A 19,922-nucleotide genomic window follows, 5' to 3' on the forward strand; every position below is an offset into this window, starting at 1 on the left:
GTCGAAACAGACTAGAAGAAGAGCCGAAATTTATATAGAAGATGCATTCTGGTCAGGTATGGAATTGAAGTATTCACAAAACATTTACAGAATTTAGAATATGTGAATGAATAACTGAATCAGTGAAGAAGACGTAACAAGAAGATTGGAATAGTTCTGAACTTACGGTGAATATAACACAAAGCCTCCAAGCTTGGACAACAAAGATCATTTCTATAAATAGAACTGAAAACAAAATTATATAGAATGCTCAACAGCAGACTCACATATGTATGTACCAAAAAATGCTTAAAACTGAATACATACTCAGAAAAATGCGTGTGAAAGTGAAGTGACTGATACACATTTCAGAGACATTGGAAGTTAAATTATAAGTTCACATTTGAAGTACCACCAACCTGCACGGATAATTGTCCCTACATATTAAATTTATGGAATGCTGTTACCACACAACCGAATAGAGAGAGATGATGAGACTGGGGCACAAGCCACTGGACCACGGGATTCTGCACACTCAGTGCTTGCGAAGCACGAAGCTACTCTTTGCATGTAATAATGAAATGATATTTTGGCATGTGTATAACAATCTTAAAATGTAAAACTAACTGCACCTCAAACTTACTGTTGTAAATTATGTGTTATTAAAACGAAACTAAGATTTGTTGGTAAAATCTTTAAGAAAAATTTGGACAATTTCAAGTTGACAGGTGTACCTAGTATAGGCAACCTGGGTCAAGCACAGGCATATTTAGTATAGGCTACCTGGGTCAAGCAAAGTTTTCAGCACCAGTCTGCAACCAACCAACTGCCCTAACTCATGACATACGTGTGTTGTGTCATGTCATGATGGTACAGTGTATTTGAAATGGATCATGTTTGCAGAGGGTGTATTGGAGTATGCACTGGCACACTCTAGTGTGAGATGTTTATGTCTGTAAATTGTTTGAGAGTGCTGTTTAGTGATCCACTGGACTTCTTGAGTGCTATCTGTGATAATAATATCCAAAGATTTAGTTAGCAAGTTATTTTGATGCTGGCAGTTATGGGCAATAGATTCATTTTCCACTTTATGACTGGCGATTCAATTTTCTGTTTTTTTTTTTTTTTTTTTTTTTTTAAACTCATGGATATGAGAACAAAGTTTGTGAGTAGGTCTGTGCAATCCACAATGGGTGATGATGTGCTGATCACAGTAAAATTCATACATATACTCAGTTTAATTGCAAAGTACATGAGGTGTTACTTTTGTGTGAGGCTGGCCAAAGTTGCTGTATCTCTGACAAGGTATATGTGGCATTGTCAGAAGGGTAATGGTGTTATACCTCAAGGAGCTCCTGGTGAGAAGTCGACGCTGGCCATTCGAGAGATTGTACTGATGACATATTTGCTATTGTTAGATTTCTGTGTCAGCTTACCGGTTGGTATGTATGTTTTAATGGTTTTCGCTCTTTCTTTCTCTTAAAATATAGTAAGTATGGTATGTGTGTTTATGTCCATAATTGTGTATTTACTGTATATCGAAATTGGTGTTAATACAATTTTAATGAATTTTTGGGTTGTGCTGCACCAAAGCTGTTGGGTGGTAACACAATCTTCAGCTATACTGGCTACTTGGCAGACAACCCAAGTGCATGCTCTCTATGCATATGTGAACCATTTGGTCACGAATAGTATGCTCCCATACGTTACATCCCCACTGCCCACAGGCACCCAGCTGCCCATGGGCAGGCTCTTGAGCTGTAACATCCTAGCCTAGACAATATTATGAAAAGAATAGTTGCTATTCACCATGTAGAGGAGACACTGAATCGCAGACAGGCACAACAAAAAGACTGTTAGAAAGTGAGCTTTCAGCCGACATGGTCTTCGCCGGAAACACACACACACACACACACACACACACACACACACACACACACACACACACACACACACACCACACAGAGTCTCGAGGCCAGACTGGCCTCAGCAGTCAGAGGCTGTTGTCCTGTGTGTGGGGGCGTGCACGCGTGTGCATGTGCATGTGGTCTATTTCCGGTGAAGGCGTTGTTGGCCAGAAGCTCGCTTTTGACAGTCTTTTTGTTGTGCCTACCCATGACCCGGCATCTCTGCCATATGATGAGTAGCAACTATCCTTTTCATAATATTGTTAGTCTAGACAAAATTAATATAAATTCTGCTGAAATCTTAAATAGTATGACACACAGGTGTAGATGTTGTATTTCTTCTTGTGCACTACCTGTAAGTGACGTCTGAGACACGGTTAATGATATAAGAATGCTAAGCAGACCCTCCAATAGTTTGCAGAGTATTCTACATCATAACTTCTCAAAATATTTCTTACTGAAGCAGGGCTTATCCATGTTTCATAACATAAATATGGAAAGTGCATGTGTAAATGGTTTTGAAGAAAGTGAAAAATGGTTTTCTATTCAAGTAGTTGGAGTTGACGAGATACCAGCACAACTCATAAAGGCTGCTGGAGAACAGCTACATGAAGAACTGTACCATCCCATACAAGTTACATATGAAACCAGGGAACTCCCAAAAGACTTTAAAAAAACAAATCACAGTGTCAATACCAAAGAAAGAATCTGCAAATAGATGTGAACAATACCGGACACTCGGTTTGGAAACACATGCCTCTAAGATCTTGACCTGCATCATTCTAAAGCAGATACAAAGCGGGATAGATGCAATGACCACAGGTGACTGGTCCGGGTTTAGAAGAGGTGTAGTAGGCACACAAGAATCAATGCTCTGCTTACAACTAATTCATGAGAAAAGACTTAAAAAAGGGTCAAGACACACAAATTGCCCCCCCCCCCCCCCACAGTCTTAGAAAAAGCATTTAATAGGATACACTGGTCACACTTTTTAAGATGCTGAGAGACATGGGCATAAAGTATGACGACAGAAGAGCAATAAAGAGACTGTAGAGAGAAGAGGTGATAATGTGTGAAGAACATCAAGAAGAAGCTACTATTAAGCAGAGTGTATGACAGGACTGTTCACTCTCTCCTGTCTTAATCAATGGATACATTCAGAAGGCAGTAGATGAAGCAAGGGGAAATTATGACTTACAGGACTAATTAAAATTCATTATAAGAAGAGACATGGTGATGGTATCGGAGTGTTAATTACAATACAGGACATTTAGAGGCGATGCTGGCTCAGATGGAAACAACCCTCAGCTCTTCCTACATTATGAAAATTAATAAAGGTAACACAAAAATCTTAATGGTGAGCAGACAAAACTTCATTGCCCAATGCTCACTTAATGTGCGACTGGAAACTGTTAAATCATTTGCCTACCCAGAAGGAAGGTAAAGGTAGGACACTGCAGTGTGAATTCACCAGTTAAAAGATGCTTTTAATGAAAAAAAACCTTTTCACCTCCAGTAGCATAGACAAACGTCTCGGGGAAAACCCCAAAGACGTTCGTTTGCAGTGTGCAGCTGTATGGAAGTGAAAAACAGACACTCTGAGAAGAAGAAAAACATAAAATAACAGTGCTCAAGAAGTGGACCTACCACAGAATGCTCAAGATATCCTGGGTAGACAGGGTATCAAACGAAGAGGTGCTCAACAGAGTTGGGCAACACAAACCTTGTCACCTGAAGGTAACTGAACACAGGGACACATGGGTCGGCTGTCCGATGAGGCGTGACGGTATCATTAAAACTATCATTGAAGGGACAGCAGGAGGGACAAATACAAGAGGCAGACCAAGAATAGAATACATCAACCAGATCATGGGGAGGGGGGGGGGGGCAGCAGCTGCAACACCTGTACTGCTTTCAGGAGGAAGACAAGGCCGAAGTCAGAAAGGCGCTGCTAAGCAACCTGATGACAGAAGACCTAAGAAGATTTAAGCAGTGAAATCTTAGCACACACTACTTCCAGATCTTACCACACTGCTCAGAACTGGACTACGACAAGACTCTAGGAACTATTACCAATTTCCACAAACTACTATGTACAGACCACATGAGTAACATCAACAAATAATAGCTAGTCTTCCATTTCAAGAATGGAACAGCAAGTGACACAAATGATACTGGGTGGGTGGGGGGATGCATTCCATCCACAGATAATACAACTGTTTGTGATGTAGATGCAAAGCATCTGCTAAGTTTGAGAAATACCATGACTTTACTGAAAAGTAAAGCATTATTTTCCCTTTTGCTGGTACATGATATGTATTATCCAAGTGCTGCATGTCTGCACTGGAGTGATATTACCAATGTAAAAACAAAATCAAACAATGGAAAGTCCAGCAAAAACTGTTAACATCCAATAGACTGGACACAGAATAATGATCCTCTCATTTGACTATACTTTGCCTTACCTCTATTTGTTCAGTTCAAGCACTGCAGCCTTACCTGTCCTAATGACCTTTTAAATATGCAATATGTCTCTGTTCTGCGTGCAGTTGTGGCAAGTAGTGCCTAATTCATTATTCAATGTGTGCTCCCCATTCCTGTATATAAACAACATTCTACAAACTTTCCATTTTGTAAGATTATGGGTGACTTCCCAATCACCTACAAAATGTCAGCAGCGTTTGTGAAACAGCACAACAATTCCACTTTCTACAGTTAAAGCTCCTGGAATCGCATTAATTTTTATGAGATAATAAGTGTATTATTACAAACACTTTGTATGTTGGTATTATTCATGGAATATAGTGCATTCAATCTATGGATTCAAATGGTTAAGGATTTCAATATTGATGAGACATTAAATTGTAAAAATGGGTCAGTTTTGGTGCCCTTCTTGTAGATTAGTAATCAAGACCATATAGGTGCAGCAGCATTTTCTCCTCAGTTGCTGACACCAGTACTCCAGAAATAAAAATTATTTTCAGCATCTTATTTTTTACTTTACTCCCAACTAGTAATCATCAGCAGAAAAATGATTCTGCCCATCATACATATTTAAAGGCTGCCACTGATGACATGGAATACACATAATGCCATATGACCTGCACATGCCTGAATTATACAGCCGCCAATCAACTCAAGTTTCGTGTCTGAAATATTTTAGTGTCAAACATATTTTGCAAGTAAACTCTAAACACTATAAGTGTGTCAAGACTGAAAGGTGTATAATTTCAATTTAACCACACATCATGTACATAAAATACATGCCACCAAGAATTCAAATTTTCCACATGACATGAGATTTGTTGGCTTTGCCAATCAACTAGAATTCCCCTTTTTTACCCAACCTAGACTACAGACTATAAGAAAGATAAATATTGTCCATATTCCGTTCTATATCTGTTTGCACATGTAACATGTCACACACCATGTAAGTATTATGTCAGATGTCAAATTATAACTGGTATCAGTATGTTCAAGTGAGACTGGAATCCAATTACGGTCAAACAAAACTTTCTATTTAAAGAATGGCACAGCACTTCATATGAATGTGAGATAAAAAATCTGATCAAAATGAATATCATCATATTATGTAAATCACAGTATGAACTCAACGAATCATTACTCATAACTTTTGAAGGGCAGCAATAAAAACCCAGTTGGCTTGATTAGAGTACAAAGTAATGAAGTCACTGCACTGAAACTCACATTTGGCATCGAAACAGGTGGTGTCATGCGCACAACACCAGCGGGCTGCGGCACTACAGTAGGCTGGTAGGTCGGTTGTCCACCCACCAGCCCTGTCCAACCGTTACACACGGCCTGGACTGCAGCAGTTAAGCCGACTGGCGGAGCAGCACGATGAGGCAGGGTGGTGATGGGAACATCCGGCTTGGTTGCGGCAACAGCAGGGGGTGCAGCTGGAGGGATGACAGGCGGTGGAGGAGGCGGTGGCTGCTTTGTCCACATGCCGGCACCTGTAGCCGTAGCTCCGGCCTTGCTGCTCGCTAGTAGCAGCTGGGAATCCACCACTTTGTTAGGCCAGTAATCTTCGAACACGGTTCCGGGAGGAAAATAACTCTTGATGTCATTAAGGCTAATCACTGAACACGTCTCACTAGCAAACAGCTCATTACGAATGCCTTGGACCTTGCAGCAAAATTTAAGGTAGGCAAGATCCCAACCTTCTAGCTTTTCAGCCTTGAGTTTTAGGTTATCGGTTTCACCTTCGAAATAGAATAGCGGTACGTACTTGAAGCCATCACGCACGGTGTAGGGCACGACAGATTCACCATTGATACGAACAAATCCACACTTATCTTTAGGGTTGCTGGAACTGAGCAATAGCTTGTTGTAACACACGTCAAGAAAATTATAAAATTCTCCGGCATCTTGTAACCGTACGACCAGATCTTTGGTTGTAAAAAGATCTCTGCCAAACTGTCCCTCACAATGCCTCACATTTATTTCGTTAAGTAACCTCGCCTCTGCGTCCGTAATATAATAGCTGCGGATACACGTGCAGTTGTAAATGTCTGAATGGAGATATGTCAGGTACTTGTTTAAAAGTTTTGATTCCACCATGCGAACGGCACAATACTTCTCACCGTAACGAAATATGTAAGGTATGTGGCACTTTCCAAGGGTCACCCACCCAAATTTTCCTCTCACACTCTCCTCATCCAACGGGGGTTTCCTGTCCGGCTCGGGTGTCTTTTTGTCCTTGTCTCTTTCTTTGTCAGGGCATGGTGCAATGGGGGCAGGAGGTGCCCTCGTAAGGTAGTTGAGGATGCCTGGCTGGCCAGTTTGGACCATGTTGGGCGGCGGTGGTTGGCCGGCACCGGGCGGTCGGACACTCGCCATCTTCGCCTTATTTGCTTCCACCATTTTGGCTGCCAGCTCTCGGATTTCAGCTTCATCTGGACGTTCTTGTTTGATTGCAACTCCTTCAAAACCTAAATGATGGAAAAAAGTCACAATTTTAAGCAAAATTATGTCTAGGCATATAATCATTTTTATGCATTTTGTGTGTCAGTATCCATCCCAACACAATTTTTATTTAGCACTATTTCCAAATATTTGTAATTAAGATTTGAGCACTTCAAATACCAACTTAGTTGTGGAGAAAATAGTGATTTACTAGTTATAAAATATGTTATGGAATGAGACTGAGATACAGTGTCTAAAGTAGTACTTGCTATTTGAGTGTGTGTATCGCCCACCACCACACAACAGAATAATTATTTTGGGAAAATATATGTCATCCCCACCTGTCATTCCACACACCATTTGTATTGTTATAGAGTGTGTAGGAAAATGTATGTTAGAAAAGGCTGCCCACATTCACCCTACTTATTTAACTTGTAACACAAAATACAACAGAAACATCAAAATATGACACTACATGACATAATTTTAATGGTCATCCTGACACAGTATTTTGTTTGCCAACATCATCAAGATTCTTAAAGAGAAATGAACTGTGAGTTGGGACATTTGGCAGATGATCTTCTCAAACTAAAGATAAATATAAAAAAGAAAAGCCATCACTAATAAAACTGGGACGAAACAGTGGATTGGAGGAAACTGTATGTCATTTGCAGACTATTTCTCTGTACAATCTGAAAGTATAGTAGAGAACACAAAATTTATCAGTAATGGAAAAAATAGAAAAAGAAGAAAGATAATTTGTACTACAATTTTTTTTAACAGACATTGGCAGAATAGAAAAGTTCAAAAAGTTGAAGTATCTAGGAGACATAATTCCAGAAATAGGTTAGAAAAATCTGCTGTAAACGAAAGGACACACAAGAAGTAGGAAACAGCATATGTAATAACAAAAACTATTTACAACAAAAAGCACATTTGAAGAAATTAAAAAAAGAAACACTGCACTAGGACACGGTAGAGAAACGAAACTGCTTCTATGCAAGTGAACGCCTAGCACTGATTTACCAATCACACAAACCAGGAATATATTGTGTCCAAGCAGAACCAAAGGACCCTAGTCATTAGGAAACAATAGTGTAATGTCAGATATAGAAACGAAAGAAAATTAGTTATTTTTGGATGTTCATACTAGATGAATGACAACAAGTTCACAAAACAATTATTTGTACTTATGGGATAAGAAAATATCAACCAGCTGTACCATAGAAGCAAAAAATATTAGAAATACACAACATGAAGGTGGCAGAAGCAGTGAAGTACAGATTTTCATGAGGGAAATGTTAAATTTCAGATTCTGAGGCAAAAGCAGCAAAGGAACAGATGCAAAGTGGTCTGAAGATGGTAAAAAGACATGTGGTGGGAAGAAGAAAGAATACTGGAGGAAAAGGAACTGAAAATGTCACTTGGTCCCTTGTATGAAAAAATAGAAAGGACGATCAAATTTAAACCTGCGCACACCTATGCGCGCACACACACACACACACACACACACAGGTGCATGCACGCATTACAAAGTGAACCTACAAATCATTTAAATAAATTCAGTTATTTGAATAGTAAAGCAAGCAGTGACTGCTGTCCTGTAAGGATATTAACTGGGGGGGGGGGGGGGCAAAAAAAAAGGGAAACGGCTGAGCACGCCCACAGAAACATAAATTAGGACTGACAGAAAACCACCATTACCGAAAAAGTATAAACTGTGCCAAGACTTTTTTTATAGCATTGTAAATGGTGTACTCTTGGAAAATAAGGCACCGCAAAATTGGAAACAACAGATGGAAGTATGGAAATAAACAACAAAGTACAATCAAAATGACGAGTTCATGAATGAATGGGGTGGATTAAACCTTAGACCACGAATGGCAAAAATCGTCACCAGTAAAAAAAAATTGTCAACTAGAATTACCTGGAAAAAATAGGAACAGAAGAATGGCTACATCAAGCAGGAACTACCACAAACAGAAAATGATATTCTGAAGCAGTTGTTTGAAGTTAATGTAGATAGGAAAATAATGAAACGTGTTTCCTGTTACGGAATTTAGACAGGAACATCACCACTTATATCATAACATTATTTACTGTGTCTGTGTGCGAGAGAGAGAGAGAGAGAGAGAGAGAGAGAGAGAGAGAGAGAGAGAGAGAGATGGATGGGGACGGAGATTAATATCAACTATGTACTTCATTTCTGAAATTATCATGCATGTTGCTTTGGGAAGCTACAGAGCATGTACGAAAAGGGGATGACAGTTTACTGAGTACTCCAGGATGTAATGTTGTTATAACATAAATGAATGAAACACACACACAGAAGGGCATGCATCGTGTGAAAGGAAGGGTGCAGAGAAAGCTGAAAAAAAATGAGAAGAGATTGGATGCTAAAAAGGGTAAGAGGAACAACCACCAACGAAAATTCGACTGCATGAACAACTTTTTTCAATGAAATGCAAACATTAAATCCACTCGTACAAACATTTGAAAAATAAGTCAAAATTACACAGTTATTGCAGCTTCAACTGGAGCATTAGTCAACTAACTGATGGAACGATTTATCTTTTCAGCCAATTGTTCTGTTGCATACTTTGCTACTCACTAACTCAATGAGGAAGACACAGTAGTAGTTTAGAATAGCTGTAGATGGACAACTTTGTTTTGTAATGAATATATACTAGTCAGGGGAGGGAATGCAACACAGTGGTAAGACAATTCATGTTAGTGGGAATTATGATGCACACATTGCAGTGAATGATAGTAAAGTGGATGAAGCTGGGATAAAAAGCAAATTCGAAGAACAATTCAACAAACTGGCAGGGTACTGTGCGCATTGGGCTGAGGTACGATCACAGTTTTCTAATGACTCATACATTATAAACATACAGTTTGATATTTTTTGCTCTGAGGGAGATTATTCCCCACAAGTCATGACAGCTCAGAGACAAAATATAACAGCTTAAAAAGCTTAGTATCTGACCATACTATATTTGTATTCTCTCGTCTGGTTAACTGAAAACAGGTTCTTGTATTCCAATAGCACAGTTATCAAACAATGGAAACACCAGGTAGGAATATCAACAATGTAGGAGAAGATTCCGGCCAGAGATGGTAGAGATGGCGTCGTGTGTGTGTGTGTGTGTGTGGTTTTTTTTTTTTTTTTTTTTACAGCTATGGCTGAAAGCTATATGTGAGTGTCTTTTAATTGTGCCTGTCTGCAACTTGAAGTGTCTACTTTACGATAAAGAGCACAGCTATTGTTTTCACTACTTCGCACTGTGTCCACTTTTGAATAACTCATATTTTAATAACAACCCATTCAGAAATTAAATCTTAACACTAAAAACACAAATCCTAAAGAAGTTGTTCTGAACCCTTGTTTCAAATGGAGTACGAAACATTGAGCTACTTTCACCAATTAGATATCATCCACAAAAATGTACTAATAGAAAAGAGGTACAATTATTTTTAATACTGCTGTAAACAATAAAAAATTATTTTATCGATAAATCTGCAATAGCAAAATCATATAACTTACTGGGCATCATAAAGCCTAAAAATGAAAAAGTGAACTAAACAAGAAAAGATCTGAACTGTAAATGGATCATAACATTAATTGAGTGCTTTCGGGTGTTCAGTCAAATTGTTTATTCCACTTTCTTTATACCATATTATCACAACCAACCAAGTCATACAATCTCGGCGCAGTAAGCTGTATTCTTATGCATAATCGTTGCTCGAGTTCTAAAGAAATATGCCTGAATGGGTTGGAGTCCAGGTAGTGAGTATGCATAAGAAGGCAGCTCGCAGCACCTGAAGAGGGCAACTGGGCTGATTGTCAAAATATTGTGTGTAAAAAATGGAATCAACTCTGCTAAAAACCTGAAAGCAAAACATCAATCAATCATGCTGACAAAACCTCAGGGTTGTAACTTGGTTTAACTGATCACAAACAATTACGTCACTTAAATAAAAATTTTAACTTCATCTGTAATCTGACATAAGACTGGAACAAATCAGCTTCTCTGTCTCTCCCTTAAATATAGCAATGAAAAATGACATTTTGAAATTATCCCCTGTCCTTGTATATTTTGAAATTACTTGAAGTTCTGTAAATTAACACTTTCTTTTTTATAATAAATATTCTCAAGCACTAATCATGTGAAACAAGTCTCACTAATTAACAAAAACTTAACTTATTTATGGCAAAAAAGTTAATAGAGTTCAAACTTTTTGTAACCTGTGTATCCCAAACTCTTCTAGAAGACCACCAAAAACTGATATACAGCAGCATGTCAAACTGAATGAAAATTAAAACTATAGAACCACTATGGTTGCGACAATAAATCATACACGTACAGAGGATTTAAAAAAAAAAACCTCTGTTAAGACAGTAAAATGTTCTATTAATTGTGAACACCATACATAGAGCAATAAATGCATGGATTTAAGGATGCATGCCTCAAAGGCAAACTGGGAGGCGAGGTCATACAGCTCCCAAGATTCGTGGAATATATTTCCCTTCTGTCTGACAGTGAGATAAAGCTGCACCTGTAAGGAATGGAATAAATATTACAGAGAGAACTATAATAAGCAATTAAATAATTACTGTGTGTGGCACAAACATGACTGAATGAGCTTAAACATGTGAGCACTCTCACCTGAAGTTTTTAACAAATAAGAAAGCAAAGATACCATTTATTAATAAAGATGGGCCACATATGTAAAATGCTATGGAAAATAGCTTATTCCAGGGTATGTACAGACTTAATCGAGTTACAGTGTGTACGCTAAAGTAAACAGCAAAAGGAGAGTGTGGAGAGGTTGTTTTTTTACACACACAGAGCAGCATAACACGAGGCAATGTGACATTCACTCACAATACTTTTCAAACATGGGGTTCTAGGTAACACAAATGAGAGAAGAACCATGCAGTGAAACTTTTATTAAGTACTGCTGTTCAGTATGGGATCCTTATCGTATTTATCACCAAGGTGCACTGATAGAAGTTCGAAGGATGGCAGCTCGTTTTGTATTATTGTGAAACAGGAGAGAAAATAGCAATATAATGTAAAGGATAGTTGCTACTCATCATATAGAGGAAATGCTGAGTCGCAGAAAGGCACAACAAAAAGACTGCCACAAAATTTGCTTTGGGCTAAAAAGGCCTATGTCAAAAGTAGACAATGTACACACGTATGCACACACACAAGCAAACGCATCTCACACACATGACCACAGTCTCTGGCAGCTGGAGCCATCAACTAGCTGGCTGTCTGTCTGGCTCCAGCTGCCAAAGACTGGTGATGTGTGTGCAAGTTGTGTTGGCGTGAGTGTGTGTGTGTGTGTGTGTGTGTGTGTGTGTGTGTGTGTGTGTGTGGTCTTATTTTGATAAAGGCCTTGTTGGCTGAATTGCGTGACAGTCTCTTTGTTGTGCCTTTCTGCATCTCAGCACCTCCGCTATATGGTGAGAAGCAACTATCCTCCTCATTGTATTGTTACATTCCATGCTCAATTTTCCACTGTTTGAGGAGAGTGTCATAAATATGACATGCAACTTGGGGTGGCAATAATTAAAGCAAAGACGTGTTCCATTGCGGCAAGATCTCTTAACAAAATTTCAATCACCAACTACTGAAAGCGAAAATATTTTGGCAACTATCACCGAGAAATAACCATCACAATAAAATAAGACAAATCAGAGCTTACATAGAAAGATTTAGATGTTCATTTTTCCCACATACTGTTCAAAATTGGAACCATTGAGAAATAATCGGACACTGGCTCTATGAATCCTCTGCCAAGCATGTAGGTATGAATTGCAGACTAATCATGTAGATGTATGGCACCTGGAAATTTACCAATGACACCAAACTGAAACATCAGTTCATACTTCTTAAAACACTTTGACAACTGAATTAAACTTCCTAAAATGAAATGAATCAATGGGTTTCAGAAATGTTGAAGCTGCAATATAACGAATGTTGAAATAGGTGAAATCAAAGTCACAATGAAAATTTATCTGAAATTGGGGGTGCACACAGTTGGCTCAATGAATACAGTGATTACTCACAAAGGTAAGCAGAAAAGTAATGTTTCTAGTATACCTGTACAAGCATTAGCTATGATATATGAGACCCACTGTGACTTTACCATGGGTAGTTCGTCAAGAAGAGTTCTTGCACCTTTTGTCATGAGAAACGCAGTAACAATTCTTCTGATTTATCGAAATAAAAATGGTCATATTAAGTCAGTGCAGAAATTGGTATCCTGTGGCGGTAGGCAAAAAATGCATTGAAGCTGAGGATGGAATGTTGGATGAACTGGAATCACTTGTGTCTGGTACGGTATTGCAGTCCAACAATACAAACAAACACTGATAGGACATAGCTTATGTCAAGCAACATTAGCAATTGGGCACACCAGTATTCTAAAATACATGAAATATATAGAGTGACCATAAATGTATAAGCTATAGGTTCACAAATAAATACTTCTCTGCTGTGGAACGACAATCCCTGTAGCTATTATGATTATTAGTTGCTGGTTTGTGGTGTGCTTTCTGTTAATTCAATTTTTATGCCCAAAATGCATAAAAATTAAATTAAAAAATTCAGCTGAGCACCCAGAATACACCCTAAACTGATAGTAAACCCAATCTACTGATGTGAATAAAGAGAGATCATAGGCTACTTTCAATTACAACCAAAAACATTAACTTTGTCTGCAAATAACAAGTTCAAACAAGAGTTATATAGTGCCTCCTAGATAAATTTACATTTTATGGGCTTGATGGTATAGCCAACCAATGGATAATGTCATATCCGACCAAAAGAATGCACGGTACTTAGTAATTCAAGCAATGTAGTCCAGGGACACAATTCTGACTGGGGAGAAATCAAGTATGGGGTTCCCGAAGGTCCACTGCTTTTCCTCATACATGCAAACGATTTCCATCTAGAATACAACAAGCACAATTAGTTCTTTTTGTAGATGACACCAATATTGTAACAATCCAAGCATATGTACACAAACATAAGAAATGATAAACATTCTTAAAAGCATCATTGGCTGGTTTTCTGCACATGGTCTCACCCTCAATTTTAAAAAGACACAACATATTCAATTCTGCACATACAGAGGTACTACACCAATGATAAGTGTAATACATGGTGAAGAAATAATAAATAGGGTGGAAACTTTAGACTTCTTAGGGGTTCGTGTAGAAGGAAAAAAACATTTTGGAACTCCTAAAACAACTTATTTCAGTCACATTTGTGCTTAGAATCATGCAAATCTTGTGGAGAGATAAATCATTAAGCTGACATACTTTGAATATTTGCATTCAATAATGTCAAATGCAATAATGTTCTGAAGTAACTCATTTTTAAGGAAAAAAGTCTTCATTGCACAAAAACTTGCTGTTTTAAGGGTAATATGTGGTGGCCACCCACAATCATCTTGTAGACATCAGTTTAAGGAGTTGGGCATTCTGACTACTGCTTCACAGTATATTTATTCCCTCGTGAAGTTAGTTGTAAGTAATTCACTACAGTTCAAAAGGAACTATGAGGTACATAATTAAAATAATAGAAGAAAAATGATATCCATTACACCACATTAAGGTTGTCTTTAGTACAAAAGGAGTGCACAGTGCTGCAACAAAAATTTCTGATCACTTACCAGCGATATAAAATGTCTGACAGATGGCAAAGGAAAATTTGATAATGAACTGAGAAAGTGTCTCCTTGACAATTCCTCCCATTCCATTAAAAAAAAAAGTAACCATACATACTAATTGATTCATGATGTGAATGTAAAATGACTCATTACATTTCATTATGATCTATTGTGCAAAATGATCCAATGGTCCATGGAACATGTAGCTAACTAACTAGCTGCCCCCATCCCCAACCCTCATTTTTTCACATTTGATGTATAACACATGTACATTCTTGTTGTTGTGTTCAGTCCCAAAGATTGGTCTGACGTACCTCTCTTCATTAGTCTATCCTGTAAAAACCTCTTCACCTCCACTTAACTACTGCAACCTGTATCCACTTGAACTTACATCCTGTATTGAAGCCTTGGCTTCTCTCTTCAATTTTAACCCCATTTTAGCAAACACAATTCCTTGGTGCTTCAGGAAGTGTTCTATCGAACAATCCCCTCTTTTACTCAAATTGTGATGTAGATTTCTTTTCAGGATGCCAAATTACACAGCCTTCAACTGTCTAGTTTCCAAACTTGTTTTATTTGGCTACCAGTTTCAGCATTTTACCCTGTAACAAACAACTGAGTCCCCCAACTATCTCTAAAAAGATGGATGTACAGTAATTTCTTTTTCCCAAATTCAATTAAGAACATCTTATTCGTAATCAGGTCTGCTAATCAAATCTTCAGCATTGTTCAACAGCACACATTTTGGTAGTTTCTATTCTCTTCTCGTCAGAAGTGTTTACTGTCCAGATTTCCTGCCACACAAAGCTACACTGAAGACAAATGCATCCAGAAAAGGCTTTATATTTGATATTATATAGATTAGACTACATGTACATAAAGAGCACCAAAATTTGCCTCGTATGTAATGTAGCTTCTCTAAATTTCTCACACAGCATTTGTTTTCATTATGAAAAGTATTGTCCTTGGCAAGTGACGACCAAACTGTCACCTTTCAACTTAATTTAGGTCTTGGGCTATGATGCAGATCGATTTATCATTACAGCTAATTTCAGAAAGTGTAGATGAGAAGTATGATCTTGTGTGTTCACAAACATAAACATCAATACTTCCGATACGCTCAACATGGCTATCATGAAGACACATTTATCTGAAGAGGATAGCAATATTGATTTTTTTCTTTTCCCATCACTACCACAAACTGAGGCAAGTATCCCTAGTAAATATAACAATGAATAGACCTATAGTGCACAGGATGGAATGTATGTTATCCAATTTGATAGCATCAGCAATCACAGATAAATAAGAATTGTACATGCATTAAACTAATGAGAATGGTATGTGTATTAAACTGTCAGAAATGACACAAAAAAATAACTGATTTACTACTTCAGTCATCTTTATTTACAAGTACACTTACTATTTCAGTCACACTACCATAGTTTTAGATTATGTATTTGGCAGTGTTGTGACTAGAAGGTAGTGTCATTTGACACCTGCAGGACAATGAACAAAGAGTAATGCTGCCATACAGTACCACATGTGTTTCAAACCATGCATCACAGTTTTTTTTTTTTTTTTTAGATCTCTGGTATCATAATATATGCAAAAGACTGTGGTTTTCAAATGTGCAGTGACAAATATATGTGTGCAATATGGTATCATGCAGCAAGAGCATGTACTATGTCACACATATCTGATGACAGGTGCACACACATTTCATGGTGTAAAAACAATGAAATTCCTCTTAATTATATGGCATGACCACTGAAGAAGTGAATGTATGATTTTCTTTTGTGTATTAGACAGGCCATTATGGATGAAACATATTTTCCACTAGTAAGTAAATTAAACCAACACTATTATACAAAAGATTCCTAGGCCTAGTGTTGTTCTGCATGATCATGAGAAATAACACTTTTCAATGGCAAAGCCTAAGTCCTTAAGGTGTAGTTTCACAAGTGCCATAGGAGAATCACAAATAAGTGCTGTCATACATTTTGCTCAAATCTCATTAAAAATAATGTGAACAGTATTTTATGTCCTTCATAGAAACAACACACATCTCATATTGGGCTACAGTGCAAACTGTAGCACACATCTTATTCCTCTAATTTCAAGTAATGAGCTTTCAAAAATGGAGTTGAGATGTATGCATAGGTCACTGTTGTACAACACCAGTGATTAGTCAAACACACTGCAAGAAGCTTAAGAGCCTGGCTTCGGGGTATTCCTGTAAGTTATTTTTCAGTAAAAATGAATTTTTTTTACGGATTTTTCTGTAAAACAGAAAACTGGAAATAGTAGGTAGGCCCTACTTCACTTTTTTAACAAATTTGTTTTCAATGACATGACTTCTTGTATGCCTAACATACGTACAGATATATGGTGATGGACATTATAATAAATGACCGCAAGACTAGTAGCACTGATATTAATAAGCACTGTTAAGTTGGCAAGATACTGGTAGTCAATGAATGCCATATCACACAGTTGAATATGAAGTTCCCCTCAGCTGTTGTTCATTTCTTAATATAACTTATTCAGAGCCACATTGGTATATTAAACATCTACAAACACAATTATTGCCAAAGAAAGAGTAGTTACCTACAATATGGGCTACCATGTTTTAATTTTTCATTCTTTATAGTTAAAAGTTAATAAATAAATAAATTTTGAGACACTGAATCAATTAGACCAACAGTACTATCTACTGATCTAAAACGTTTCAAACACAGCCTACATTTGTTGAGTCCAAGATGAAAAGCAGACTACTCATCAGGAGAAATAAATGGTAAGCATGTACATTTAGAGAACATAAAAACCAAATTATTGTGGCTAGCAAAAACATTCCAAGAATGTGACAGCATGGCCTGCAATCTTATAGTGCTGAGAAACGATTGTCTCAAACATACTAGAATTCATGATTATGCAGCAGTCTGTGAGTCTTGCCATTTTATTGGTAGGTAAGTACCATTAACTCAGAGCAAGAACTCAAAAGAAAATGGCACATATTATTCACTTTTAGTACTAACTTTGCAGGATATAAACTGAACTTTCACACCTGGTGGACTTTTAATAGAATACATGTACGTGAACACATGTTTGATATGCTTTTCAATAAGATTCCTAAAGCTCTGTAAATTTGCACATTATCCCTGCAAGTTTTAGATACAATAGTGGTAAACGTAAACTACATAAATTTATGGAAGGAAAGAAAATGGTTTCCAACTTCAACTATGCATAAAAAATGTAGCCTAGAGGAACTGAAAACTACTTTTTGCCCGTGTTAAAAACCTGCTTCACGACAAGAGCTACTGTACATACGAACATACAAATTCTGGTACAGATAGAAAATAACCCAAACAAATTTAGTGTCAGCTAATAAATACAATTTTTTGCATCTCAATACCAGATGTCAGAAAATTCAGTTTAAAACGATGTTAATTTCAAAATATTACTAATGTAAAACAGATTAAAAATACCTGACACAAAAATATCGGATTTAGTACACACATGACGTGGCTTCTTACAAAAATATAGGTTTGTGCGTATCAGTATCATTAGTTGATTGACAGGTTATAAATTACGGCTAAGAATAAAATGGTTTGCGCCTTACACGAAGAAATGTTTTATAGTTCGTAAAACAGTCTGAGTAGATTATTTATTTACATATGTAAGTAAAGAGGGCCAATATACAGTACGGGCTTGATAAAACGTCACTTTGTATTTTTAATACCATCTAACGTATGTAACGAGTAGAAAATCTTTTAACGACGTAATTATGGTATCTGTCAACTGATGACGTCTTACAATACGTGTTATGACAGCACGATGTGGTAACGCTAAATTAATTTTACGGAGACCAAGGTGAAGCCATATGCCATTAAGAGACTAAAACAAAATGTACAGGGCGTACAAGGGTTCTTACGATTTGCCACACTTCAGCAAACATATATAAGGCACTCTTGTTTCTACATTGACATGCAATCTAAAGCAAATTAGGTCAACTACACTTTTACATGAAATTTCACATAACATTATCTGACAGCAATGACACATGTGAGCTGTGTACGTAGCATACTTGCAAACTCTAAAAAAATTAATTCCTATACAGGCAGACGTCTATAAACACAAAGTAAAACCACCTGCTTAAATTCAACAGTTCCACATACAGTGACATATGTAAGTGAAAGAAGAAAAAAAACAATCACGTCAACAGTTTTACTCATTTCCGCACGATACGTCAGTTCTCCCTTACCTCCTTTATTTGTATTTCCAGCGTTCGATAAGGCGGCAACCGAGGATAACGCCATTATAGCTCTCACGTTGTTTCAGCCATGTAACAATTGACGAAAGCACTGAGCAGACAGAATACGAAAACAAGGATCACTTGTGTGTAAATTGTATACAAATTTCACATTTCGTCATTATTATGACAACGCGCACACGCAGCACTTCGACTGGTAAACTTCATTCTTTCTGTTCGCGTTCAGAGCGTTACACATTTCTCCCCTTCGATTTGAAAGCCAAGGGAAATGCCCCGCCTAGCCTCGCATACAGGGTCCCTATTTTCTCAGCGCCAGTTTTTCTCCACCTGTGAGTCATTCTCGTCAAATGGCGGTCATCGAGGGAAACCAACCAATGGCAGCGCTCCATGCTGCAATAACAAAAAGACTACATCGTCATTCCTGTGACGTCACATCAAATTTCCAGGCCCCCGGCTCGAGGCTAGAGCTTAAATTTCCATGGTCCCTCAAGTACGGCACGGAGGAGAGTTGCAACATCTCATCTGCGACAGTCTAATGAAAGCATTATTATGTTCATAGACAAAACAAGATAATATGAAATATCACTAGAAAATTATCGAAACTCTAGGGAAACCGAAATTGTGGCAGTATTCGATACCACAAGTTACATAAGTAAGTACAATTAAATTCAATTCGTATATTTAGAAACCGAACATAACCTCTAGAACTTATATTCTTTATGTTCATCAGCGTATATCTGGCGGCGTCAACAGTCCCGAAGGCCGCAGAGGAAAAAAAAAATCACACTCGGAGTGGGAATGTTGCCAAAGACATACAATTGTCGTCCTAATGCACAAGACCGTAAGGACGAGAATCATGACGGTGGCCAAGCGATTTTCAGCCTTACGGTGCGCAGCGAAGGACGGCTACCTCCCCTCCCGTCCCGTCACCCCTACATTGGCTGCTGTCTACCAAGTACACGAAACTCGAGAACGCAAACGTTTGTAAATTGTTTGGGAGGTCTTTCAAAAGATTCCTTTTGACAAACAAAAGTTATGCAAGTTGTATTGTATATGGTTCGCTTCATTACTCGTTTTATCTCGCAGCCTACTTTCTTGTGAAGTTGCGATCGACAATTCTCACTCAGAACGTTGACCTTGGGATCCCT

The 19,922-nt window shown here is 37.8% G+C and overlaps 1 protein-coding gene across 2 annotated transcripts in view; it reads right to left on the bottom strand.

Moving 5' to 3' along the window:
* LOC126198484 (uncharacterized) overlaps positions 1 to 19,515 on the bottom strand; it is a 100,666-nt gene extending 81,151 nt beyond the window's left edge. For both annotated transcript variants that reach the window (XM_049934852.1, XM_049934851.1), the window contains exons 1-2: positions 18,766 to 19,515; positions 5,595 to 6,841 (exon numbers count right to left, since the gene is read on the bottom strand). In XM_049934852.1, the coding sequence (XP_049790809.1) occupies positions 5,595 to 6,841; positions 18,766 to 18,820 (1,302 nt within the window). In that variant the 5' untranslated portion in view covers positions 18,821 to 19,515. The remainder of the gene's footprint in view (positions 1 to 5,594; positions 6,842 to 18,765) is intronic.
* Positions 19,516 to 19,922: the final 407 nt, after the last annotated feature.

The sequence above is a fragment of the Schistocerca nitens genome, chromosome 8, assembly GCF_023898315.1.
Source record: "Schistocerca nitens isolate TAMUIC-IGC-003100 chromosome 8, iqSchNite1.1, whole genome shotgun sequence".
NCBI lineage: Eukaryota > Metazoa > Arthropoda > Insecta > Orthoptera > Acrididae > Schistocerca > Schistocerca nitens.